The 12,228-nt window shown below is 41.1% G+C and overlaps 1 protein-coding gene across 1 annotated transcript in view; it reads right to left on the bottom strand.

The window, feature by feature from the left end:
* The window catches only part of R3HDML (R3H domain containing like), a 44,320-nt gene that overhangs the window by 9,314 nt on the left and 22,778 nt on the right, over positions 1–12,228 (bottom strand). Inside the window, exons 3-4 of the mRNA XM_072111041.1 lie at positions 9,134–9,460; positions 4,882–5,000 (exon numbers count right to left, since the gene is read on the bottom strand). Coding sequence (XP_071967142.1) covers positions 4,882–5,000; positions 9,134–9,394 — 380 coding nt within the window. The 5' untranslated portion in view covers positions 9,395–9,460. The remainder of the gene's footprint in view (positions 1–4,881; positions 5,001–9,133; positions 9,461–12,228) is intronic.

The following is a 12,228-nucleotide window of genomic DNA, read 5'->3' as shown; positions in this document are numbered from 1 at the left end:
CAAATAGACTTGATAATTTTTGTGGTCCCATAGACCTGAATGTAGAGTGGCCTGTCTGAGGAAGGGGTCAGCTGAACTGTTTCTGAGATAGGTGTGGGTAACAGCATTTTTCACATATCCTGTTGATATCCTGTAGATTGTGTCATAAATGCAATATATGAGAATACCCTTTAGGGAGTGCCAAATGTTTCTCTTCTTCCTTCTACATGAGCTGGAAACCTACTCCAGTTCTTTTAAAGTAAATGGGGGGGGGGGGGACATTATCCTGGAAGGGATGCCTTTGTCCACCAAATTTACTATAGCCTGTGCCAAGACGCTGCTGCAGGTTAAGCTGAACTCTAATTAGTTATTATAGGTAAACAGGTCATATTTTGTCCTTGAGCTGGTTAAAGGAAATCAACTACATACATTTAGCTGGTGTGTGCCCACTGAAAGAAATTATATGTAATTCATTTAGCTGTTAATGGCTTATTTTATGTAAATATGCAAATAAGCCTCATGGGCTGATGTTCTGGCTCTGTTGGCTACTAATTATTCATGCCTTCCCCCAACACTTATCCTCCTCCCCCTTCCTCTGCCAGAGAGCTAGTGACGTCAGCTGGGTCTTGACAAATCATGTGCATGCGTGGTCGATTTATCGCAAAAAAAACAAGCTAAATGAAGATCAGATCCTGTCACAGAGGCAACCCCCAGCATGTAAGTATACTTGGGTTAAACCCCCTAAATCCATAGCTCCCAACTCTCCTGGATTCGACGGGTGTTTAGGTGCTGTCCCGCTGTCCCGGGTGTTTGGGAGAATGTCCCAGGCTGCCCCTCACTGCCCCGCGTTATCCTGCCTCCTGGTCCCTAACCTGACAAACTTTAGGTGCAGAGCAGAGACTAGGAGGTGGGATCAGCTCCATCTGTTTTCATCTCTGTTTAAACAAAAAAAAACTTACTTCCTTATGACTCAGAGGAGGGGAGTAGGGCCAGCTGAGGGGAGGAGTCCCCTCCAAACATCTCTGTATAGAAACTTGTGGAGGTAGCTTCTCCCCTTGGCTGGCCCCACTTCCCTCATTCGAGTCATCTCAGAGCCCCAGGGAGAGGAGGAAGCAGGACTGTGGGGTAATGATGGAAAGCAGGGGCGTCGCTAGGTCAAAAGATCCGGGGCCTGTGCCCCGGATCTTTTGCCTTGTGCCCCGAATGTCCCGGGTCAGCAGGACACTTCTCCTGCTGCCCGGGCAGATTTCCCCACTCTGTACCCTGTAAAAGAGCAGGAGATGCTCTCTTGCTTCAAGCAGCTCCCTATAGCTGCCGGGAGCAGGAGACGCTGTGTGATGACGTCACCGCGACTCAGTCCTGCAGAGAACAGCGACAAGCTGGAGGAGACTGAGGTGAGTGAAAGTGTTTTTTTGTTTTTTTTAAATTATGCAGTGGAGGAGGGGAGAGAGGCACAATCAGACGACTTAGTCATGTGGGGGACATTGCTGATGGCTATAGGGAGCGCTGGGGACATCCCTGGGGCCTGTGAGTAAATTAGGGGGCTGTAGGGATATTACAGGGAGCGCTGGGGGACTTCTTAGTCGGGGTTCTGGAGAACATTATAGGGAGCTGTGGGGGACATTACAGGGGGCTCTGGGGACATTCCTGGGGTCTGTGAGGAAATTAGGGGGCTGTAGGGGGCCATTACTGGGAACTGCGGGGGTATTCCTAGTAAGGGACATTAGAGGTGGCTCTGTGGACATTACAGGGGGGCTGTGCGGGACATCACAGGGAGCACTGGGGCATCACTGGGCCTGTGAGGTAATTAGAGGGGCTGTGGAGGAACATTACTGGGCACTGTGATGGGTCTTCTTAGTGGGGGCTGTTAGGGACATTACAAAGGGGCCTCTGGAAACACTATAGGGGGGCTGTGGGGAACATTAGAGGGGGTTCTTTCAACATTACAGGGGGGCTGTGGGGGACATTTGAGTGGTATGTGTGAACATAACAGGGGGAGCCTTGGACATCACAGGGGGCTCAGGTGGACATTAGAGGGGACTTTGGGGGACATTACTGGGGGCTGTGAGGGCATTGGGGCACTGTGGGGGACTTCTTAGTGGGGAGTGTGCAGACTCTTCCTTTATGTGGGCATGATTAAACAGGGCATCATTTAGTTTAGGGTCACATGAGGGCAAATTAGTGGGGGTTCACAGTTAAAGATACATATATATAGGTTTTATGGCTTTTACAATATGTTATATTAGGAAGCATTTATTGTTTCTGTATTAACAGTATTTTCAGGAGGACTTTCTGTGTATCTGTAGGCCCTTTCACATGATTGTATATGGTGGCCATATGCTAGCTATATGAACAGTAGCGAACATACGGCCACCATAGGAGAGCATTGTACACAGTACAGTGAACACACTTGTGTGTCACCAGAAAAGAGATCTTTCATAAGAATGTGAGGAGCGGTCAACCCTCCACCTCTCCCGCCAAGCAGTCCTGGCCTGAGCGAGCATACATGTATGTGAAAGGGGCCTTACAATAAAGGAGGTAGAGTGTTAGAGGTAGCAGCAAGATAACACTGTTAGGGGGCCAAGATGTAGAGACAATGAAGAACATAAGATGTCTGTGTGGTGAACTCGACAAGGAGGACACGTGGCTGAGGAGACGTGGTGATGCCGGGCCTAATGGAGAAGATAGAAAACATATCACCTGCAGTCACTGGATGGAATAGGTAGGGATTTCTCCTGTACACATGTACAGGAGTGAGCATTACTGAAAGTTCGATACATGTGCATTGGGGCCCGTGCCCCGGATCTTTTACCACCCTAGCAACACCCCTGATGGAAAGGTAAGTTAAAGGGCACCTACCACCCCGATTCTACCTATAAAGGTAGAAGGGGTGGTAGGTGGATGGATGGGACGTGGGGATAGCCCTTTTTTGGGCTAATCCTCACGTCCCGGGTGTCTTTTAGAAAACTTTATTCTAGCTATATGCCAATTTTTTTATGCGGCTACTGGGGCGTGGAGTAGCCTGACATGAGGCTACTAGTCGCGGCTACTCCACGCCCCAGTAGCCACTTTACTCCGCCTCCGCCACATTACTGCGCGCCCTCGTCCGGTTCCCCTGCATTCTGCGCATGCGTTCTTCGGCTGCGCGGGTGCGGCTCCGGGGCCAGAACTACTGCGCATTCGCAGTTGATGGGGGACTCGGAAGAGGGAGCGCAGCTACCAGAGGCTGCGCGCCGAAGATTATCTGGTAGGCGGAGTAACGTGGCTACTGGGGCGTGGAGTAGCTGCGACTAGTAGCCTCATGTCCGGCTACTCCACGCCCCAGTAGCCGCATAAAAAAATTAGCATATAGCTACAATAAAGTTTTCTAAAAGACACCCGGGACGTGAGGATTAGCCCAAAAAAGGGCTATCCTCACGTCCCATCCGTCCACCTACCACCCCTTCTACCTTTATAGGTATAATCGGGGTGGTAGGTTCCCTTTAAGTTTTTTTTTTAATACTTAGGAGGGGAGAGGGGCCCCAATATGAGGGAGAGTGGAGGACAGAGGCCACAATATGAAAGAAAGTGGAGGACAGAGGCCACAATATGAGAGAAGGTGGAGGACAGAGGCCACAATATGAAGGTAATGGAGGACAGGAGGCTACAATATGAAGGGAATTGAGGGAAGGGGAAAAATTTGGAAGGGGAGGAAGAGATGGTCACAATATGCGGAGGGGGTTAGGAGTACAGAAAGTATTCTATATAAGTGAAGGGAAAGATAAATATAAGTGCAGGAACAAATGTAAAGGGAGGATAAAATTAAGAAAGCATTATATAGTAAGTTTCATTAGGGGGTATTATATGGGTTCTTAGGGGGGTTGGCCACAGGAAGGGGGTATTATACTATGTGGGGGCCATTAAGGTCATTATTATACTGTGGTTGGTTTGGGGTGGGATAATGGGCGTGGTTTAGGAAAAAGGGATTTAATATGGTGGCAGCAATTGCAAATCAGGACACTTCCCATTTCATAGATATCAATGAACAACACCATCATTTTTAGAGGGAAGTAAACTATTATTACCTGCATGTTTTTCTCGGGGCCTATAAATAGTATCAGTTGTTGGTTAACCTTGTATTCAGGGTGACCATTTATATGTCTATTACTACCTAAGTGACACAACCATTACAGTGCATTGGTTTATTTCCTATTGTAATTTATTTATAACACTTGCATTTGATACCTGGTGCTTCAAAAGTTCTTAAAAGGGTATTGCCATCTGGGTATTCACATTTAATTGAATTCAATTCATCTGTCATACACAAACATTTCTTTAATTGTATGTCATTAAAAAAAAACATACCTGTGTGAAGATAATTTCCCATAAATGTAGCCATGTTGTCCCATAGAAACAAGATAGCTTCTTTGGTTGTGACCACCCCGGAATCCTGGCAGCAGTGGCCATATATGCACTATTTAGCTCTGCCTGACCACCTGAATTCAGGGATCATTACCACAGGACGGCTGTGGGGCATGCAGTAACTCCTGGACATTTTATATGCAAGAACTATTTGTTTCTTTGTGCAATCACTTCAGCAGAGGTGGTCGTATCCAAAATGAATAATCTCATTTCTAAGGGACCATATGACTACATTTATGGAAAATTATTTTCACACAGGGACATACATATTTTTAATAACATCCACTTAAAGAAATTATATGGCAAATGGATTAAATGAAATGTGAATGCCCAGATGAGAATACCCGTTTAAGGACACATAAATTGGTGCTGGTACCATACTAAAAATGGCACACCAATTTTGATTTGGGCTACCTTGGATTTAAACTGCCGAGCTATTTGATTGGGACAAAAATAACTCCCATATTTATCATTATGAATCAATTATGCCAAATGAATTACCTTCCGGAATGGATGGAGAGGTTCTGACCCACATAGCGCATGAGCTGGTTAGGTCCATGATCCCATTTGCACTGATTGGCCCAGGACTCTGCAGACTTTGCTAGTCGTTCATCCCACACCTTAATAAAGAAAATGAATTAGCACAAATATTAGTCCATAACACATACTGTCCTGTAGGAGCCAATGTGGGCGTTGCTGCAATCCCCCTCCCCGGACAGTGTAAGTTTACAGAGAAAAGTCAGTCTTATCTGCTCTTCCCCTCTAATATATTACAGCCATAAGTTTGATGGATAGCCATAATTCAAGGATTAATAGCTCCCCACTCTGGATGATAGGAAGCGTGGAAGAACCACTTGATTGATTGATCCTTCTAATAATTATTACTTACTATGGGCCCTTTGGTCTGATGAAAAATGATACACCTCATATCTATCAAACCAATAGAATCCAATGTATCCTAATCTTGGATCTTGGCTATTTAACCCTTATGCACAAATTATGACCTAGGCTGATAATTTTTGGTGAAGATACATTAGATCTTCATTCTGCTCTGCAAAAGTGAAATTAGGTTTTATAAAGTGGCAGGATAATAGTTCACAGGTTTTCGCTCACACAACATACACAATTAACCACTGATGTTATGAGCAGAGTCACTAAAATTCAGGTTTGGCACGTACAAATGAATCCTAATTTTAAAAATAATGTCAAAGTACTGAACCCGGACCACCACCAGTAACACTTGCAATCAATGCTTGCAATCAATGCAGTCGCCAGCAACATTTAAATTACTGTAGGGGGCGTGCACGCTTGTACTAATATGCCACAGCCCCACCATTTTGGGAAGGCTCGTTGCTCCCGATGACATCATTAAGGGTCAGGTCTCCTAAACACTATTAACTGTGTTCTCCATTAATACCCATTATCCGTACAATATGTCCCCAAAGGATTACAAGTTAGACCTTATAGCATGTAATTCATGTCCTCATCTTTATACTTTGGTATTCAGAGACATCTTGACATTTGGACACTCAATAATTGACACTTTCACACTTTCCAACAGAAAGTTGGCAAGCCCAAGACCCAACAGTAGGCAAGCAAATGAACAAGTCAACATTTCACAGACTCAGTTTTGTTTAAGAGTAACTGTAAAGTTGTAGCACAGCTGGAGATAGTATTTGATAACATCTCAAATGATACCTGTATAATGCTGCTGGCTTCTTCTACCCTGAGATATATCTGGTAAATTTAACATTAGCTTCAGATTCAGCTATTCCTGATGTGGTTGGGCACTTCAAGGTTGTGACATCAGCTCAACGCAATGAAGCCAAACCAGGAGAGCAAGTTTATAATTGGCCGATTATCATCACATGCTTCTGACATCACTGAAGGTCCTTTGCCATCACATTAAAGGGGTATTCCCACGAAGACAAGTTTCTTAAATGTACTCAGGATAAAAAAATAACACATTCTACAATTCAATGTTATTAACAAAAATACAGCATTTCACAGATATAATTCCAACCTTGTGTACACAATTTCAGTTTCCCCTGGTTTCTGACCTTGTATCTTCTAACTTAAGGGTCTGCAGCCATCTTGCTGGAGGCTTTATGAAGCTTCTCTCTCCCTCTACTCACTGCAGGGGACCCTCCCCCCTGCATTCCAGGATGGAGCTCTCACGCTGACACAGACACTGACTTCCTGCCAGCAGGCCACATAGTCTGAGGAGTGTAATGCTGCAAGCTACAGGCAGATAATTTCTTTATCCAGGGCAGAGGGAGGGAGATATATAGTGAAACTGACAGTATGTAATGGGTGTGATAGCAGAGGGGAGAAAGTCATGTGTTATATGCATTTCATGGATCTCATTCTCTCTCATCTCTGATCTGTCTCATCTCTCTTTCTATGTGTCTAAACCTGTACAATTATATCTATATTGTCACCACACAGATGGATCATGGAGTGTTTGCATAGAGAGTCCAAACCCACACTCTGGAATTTTACACTGACCATCACTGAGTGACAGGAGCTAACACAGCAATAAAGCTGAGTAAAATTGTAAAGTAAAGGGTTAAAACTGACCTTTATTGTGTAAACATCACTAGGGGATTGACATTTGAGATTTTTCTTTCATAGGCAAAAAACCCCTTTAAGTTCTTTTAAATGATGTGGGATAGCTTGTTTGTATTTGGACGACCTGTAGCATGGGATGAGTCACATGCTTGTGACATCACTACAGGTCCTACAGCCTTTCTCAACAAGCCTCCTGTCGTCTCTAGCTGTACTATACGGTTTACCATGGCAACCAAAAAGCTTGACAAATGGAGATTAGCCTGGGGGGCAAGGTAAAAGCTCTGATATCTGATAAATAGCTGCAGATAGCTAATGAGAGTAAATTAGAGAATTCCTTTTTTTCTGCTTAGTGCAGAGTTAGGCAAAAGTTTTTATACTTTACAGTTGTACTTTAAATGTAACATAAATCAGACTGAAAAAAATAATTCTGTGTAACTGTCCAATCAATTGAAATGTGAATTGCAGAATGACCAAAAAGACCTTTCATAGACAGATTATAAGACGGAAGGGTAACACCTGTGTAAACCAGAAAGTCAATGCTTCCATAGAGTAAGGTCTTGACTGACTTCAAAATTCAGAGCAGGTTTTGCTTTGGAACATATTTGAAGTGGCTGTCCAGAAAAAGTAAAAAAAAAATAGTTCTGCTTTCTTCAGATACAGTGCCAACCTTGTCCTTGGTTGTTGCTTAGGCTAATTTATTTGAAGATGCTATTCCTGACAAAACCCAAAAAAGTTTTTGGAAAAAATGCAGTGGGGCACATTTATTAAAATTGTGCAAACTCTTAAATTGCACCAGATTGATTAGAAGTGTTTGAAGCTGAATGAGAAATCTAACTTACTCTAGTTTTTATCAGAATAAAATAAGTGCCCTTGGTTGTATTAGTTTTAAAAGTGTGTAAAAACTGTCCAAAACCCTTGATAAAAGTAATGTTTGGGTTTTTTTTGGTGTAAATTAAGACAATTTTTTTCATCTTAAACAGATTCATTTGCCCCTATCTACTAACAACTTAAAGGGATTTAGCATCTTCTTGATAGTGATGACCTATCCATAGGAGGATGGTGGGGTCCAATGCTTCAACCCTTCAATCTTGCGGATACCAGCCTTGAGGTTGGCAGAATCAGCTGATTGATGGAGGTCAATGTGGTGTCTGACTTCTACTAATGTGATATTATTGATGTATCCCATGGAAGCTAATATGGGGGCTTTACTTCTATTTTAAACTATTTTCACTTGCTGTCAGTGAATAAAAGTACTTTTAAAGGCTCATTCACGCGACCATTGGGGGGATGTATGTACTGCCTCAAGCTTGCGGCTCATACATATGTCTGACATAGATGCCATAGCCATCTAGCTCACCATTCCGAGCTGTAGCCACAAAAAGATAGAGCCTGTGCTATCTTTGGCCGTATCCACAGCCGTGCAGCTACTATTTTCTATGAGAAGAGAAAAAAATTCTTTTTGCAGCACAGTGTGAATAATCCCCAATGTGGGGGGTGAAAAACAAAGCTTCAAAGTCCAGGTGCACGACTTACATGCATATCCAACAAAAATAAAGCAGATAGTTGGTGTAAAAGTAGGGTGTGATTTATTCCAAGACAATCGACGTTTCGGTGTGGTGTGCGGCTTAAGAAAAGGTGCATGCCACACCGAAACGTTTCTTTTCTTGTAATACCTCCTCCACCTCTCCCATGCGCGCAGGGCGGCGGGCACACAATAGTGTGAATGTAGCCCAAATGATCTTTGTATTATGCAACAGATATATTTTATATACATAAATCTACAAAGTTGCAATGTTATGTCTATGACTGTTACAGTACATTGCCACCTAGAGGATAGACGAGTGACAGCATATCTGAGGTGTTCAGTCCTGTATAGACAGTAGATCATCTATGTGTTATGTTTGTTATGGCGGACAAATGACCCTGCTCTATAGCTTTTATCTATAGCCTTAGTTTATTATTGGATTGAGCTGCTATACCAAACACAGTCCATGGGGAAAGGTGGCACCAACTCTTAAAAAAGGGAAATTTATTTTTAGTCCCTGACAATTGCAGGAATATACTTAAGAACCATTTACCATAGACCGAATTTATAAAATATTAAAGATGTAGCACAACTTTTTTAAAATGACAGCATCAGGATGACTAAATTGGAAGATCCTTTCTAGGACTCTACACTTACCATGTATTCCATATTAGAAGCTGGAGGGAAGACTTTAGAGCGAACCTGGTTATGATAGTCCAACAAGGAGCTCATGTCTCTGGGAGATATGTAACGTTTCCTCCTGTTTCTAGGAATCCCAATGCCAAACATGAGGTCAGCATCAGTGCTGTTGGAAGGATGCAAGAGTTCAGTAGCACTGGCCAGCACAAAAGAACTGGAGAGCTGTATAATCCACAGGAGCAAGCCAGGGAGGAAGGGATGGATGTGGATCAATGTCATGTCTGTGCTCTGCAGGATGTGTCAGCTACTGATCAGTCCTCACTTCTCTCCTTCCAGGAGCCTTTCCTAGAAATAAGAAATGTGTTACTCTATATAGTGAATCTTGGTGCTTATACTTAGTTCTTCACTTATGAAGCACCATCACATACCTACTGTACATACAAAGATTTTTTTCAAGGTCTTGAACCCCAGTGTAAAATCTATAATCTATTACCCACCTACGGTACTATGTGCCATTTACAGTTATGATGTCTCCTTATGTGACAAAGACTGGTATAAACTGTATAATAAATGTTAGCCATCTAGTGTATACAACAGGAGTGCTCCATAAATCTCCATGTAACAAAATATTTTTACAGACATGAATATATATATATTTTTTGTACATAAATATTGTATGTTGCCGCCCTTCTTATGAAATCTAAATGCTGTTATGTCTTTATTATTACATATTTTATTATTTTTGTTTTTAGTATAACTTTGTTAATATTGTATTACTATTACTTCTATAATAATTGTATAATAATACTGATGTCCTAGTAACAGCAAGAATATGACTGATTAATAATGATGTAGATACAATTATTATTATTAGAAACTGTAGTAAAGCAGTTGTTTTTGTAATATTATGATGTTCATTCAATAATGTATTCTTGTTATTAATAATTTAACATTTAGTATAAAGGGTATGAAATGCAAAATGTTTCTACAATGCTATATAGATCACTTTGCATTAACATACAATGATTACATTTATAATAACTTATTTACTATTTGCCATTTTTTTCACCGAGTACATAGTAAAAGAGAAAATTGAAAAGGAACAGCATGATTAAATCATATCATAGCATGAACAAGATTTCAGAATAAATTGTTACATGTTTAACTAAAAGAGTACAATTGAAAAAAAATAACAATATAAATTTTATTTTTTTATAAATATTTTACAGGTTAGTTACATTTTTTGTTACAAAAAAACCCCAGGGTGTTAAAGGTAAAAGAATCATTATATTGTGGCATAGGTATAGATTTTTACGATATTAAGAGCTGTAGACGAGAGCACTACAGCAGAGTCATGTACATACCTGAGTCTGCAAGTCAGGAACAGCTGAGGAATGATAGCAGAAAAACTGGAGGATTGACCTTAACAAGTAACCTGCTCATCCACTAGAAGCAAAGAACTGTAACTGGGGCAAATCCTACAAGTCTTTGATGGCATCTGCAAGTGAATCTGCATCTTAACTCTTCCCCCTGGGGAATGTCTTGGATTTGGAGAGGAGATGGGGTGGGTGATTTAGTGCTCACGTAGTGTTAGCAAACAGTAGCACACACTTCTGTACACACACACATCCAGAGCACGCTTCTGCTGCTGTAGTAACCCCAGAGTCTAGAGAGCAGACTGGGATTCATTAGAAATTCAGTAATATTCCACCAGAATGAAGTTAAATCCTTTGTTGTACGGCTTTCAACTTTTTTTTTTTTATATGACGATTGTGTTTCCCCTTAAATGACCCTAAGATCATTGTAAATATCCAAATAAACCCTAAATGGAAACAGAAGGATTTGTAAATACGTGAAAGAAGCCTTGGCTGATCAGACCGCCCCAGGCTCAAAAATTTTACAGAATTTTTAGTGAAAAGGACATTAATATATTTTTTTGTGGGATAGGGGATCCTCACATTTTTTTTTGAAAGAAACAAAATCCAACAGTTTACCAGAAGCGCTCTTGTCCTGTGTCCAGGACAACAAATCACATCTGCAGATATCTTAAAAAAATGACAGTAGCTCAAATAAAGTTCACTAAATATATGATACCTTGACAAGCCAAATAATAGTCCTCAAGCCAGTTTTTAAGCTAAAAGACCTGAGGCTGTCTTGGCGGAGGTAATGGATAGTTCACATTAGAATATAATGGATTGATTTTGGAATCTGTAAGCCCTCCTTGACCAACAAAAATGATTGAGAGAAATTTTCATTTGGAAAGTCCAACATGATGTGATCCCCATTGGATTTAACTGTGGTCAGGATCATGACTGGGCAAATATTGCCTGTAAGCAATCTTTTTTCTGGCGCACACTATTTACAGTTCATAGACTCATATTTCATTCCTTTTAACTGCTGTATTCATTAATTTTCTATAGCATTTATGTATTTTTTTGTTCAAAATAAAATGAATATTGTGAATATTTGAGGTAATTGAAATAGAAGACATACTACTCCTTAAAGGAAACCAACCATCAAGAATCTACTTATTAAGGAAGATCTGATGGTAGGCTCCTACTAAAACCCTAAGCCTTATTTCCCTTATTTTATAACAATAGCAATTATTCTATTCCTAGCATGATCTAAACTTTTCATTTTAAAAAAGAATTTCTGCATCACTCAAGGTTCCTAAGAGCACAGTGGCCTCCATAATCCTTAAATGGATGAAGTTTGGCACGACCACAACTTGACCATCCAGTCAAACAAAACATTCGTGGGAAAAGAGCCTTGGAGAGAAAGGTAAAGAAGAACCCCAAGGTCACTGCGGCTGAGCACCAGATAAGAGAAAGTTACTCAAAGTCAACTATCACTATCACTATCACTTTTGTATGAGGGAGGCACCACAATCATACATTCAATCACACCATCATAATTGATGGCCTATTGTATACCTTCAATCACCATTTAAAGACTAATATTTTTAAAAAATTAATAAAAATGTTAATTCTTAATGTTTAACTTAAAGAAGGCAAAATCTGTAATGTGCTCACCCACGTGCTATTATTAATACAGTCCTTTATGTCGCCATAGTCACCAGATGCAGACGACGTCTACCTTTTCACCTACTTTAA

This window comes from Engystomops pustulosus, chromosome 6 (genome assembly GCF_040894005.1).
Source record: "Engystomops pustulosus chromosome 6, aEngPut4.maternal, whole genome shotgun sequence".
Classification (NCBI taxonomy): Eukaryota; Metazoa; Chordata; class Amphibia; order Anura; family Leptodactylidae; genus Engystomops; species Engystomops pustulosus.
The sequence above is the reverse complement of the archived record's forward strand: the minus strand, read 5'-3'. Positions and strand labels throughout refer to the sequence as shown.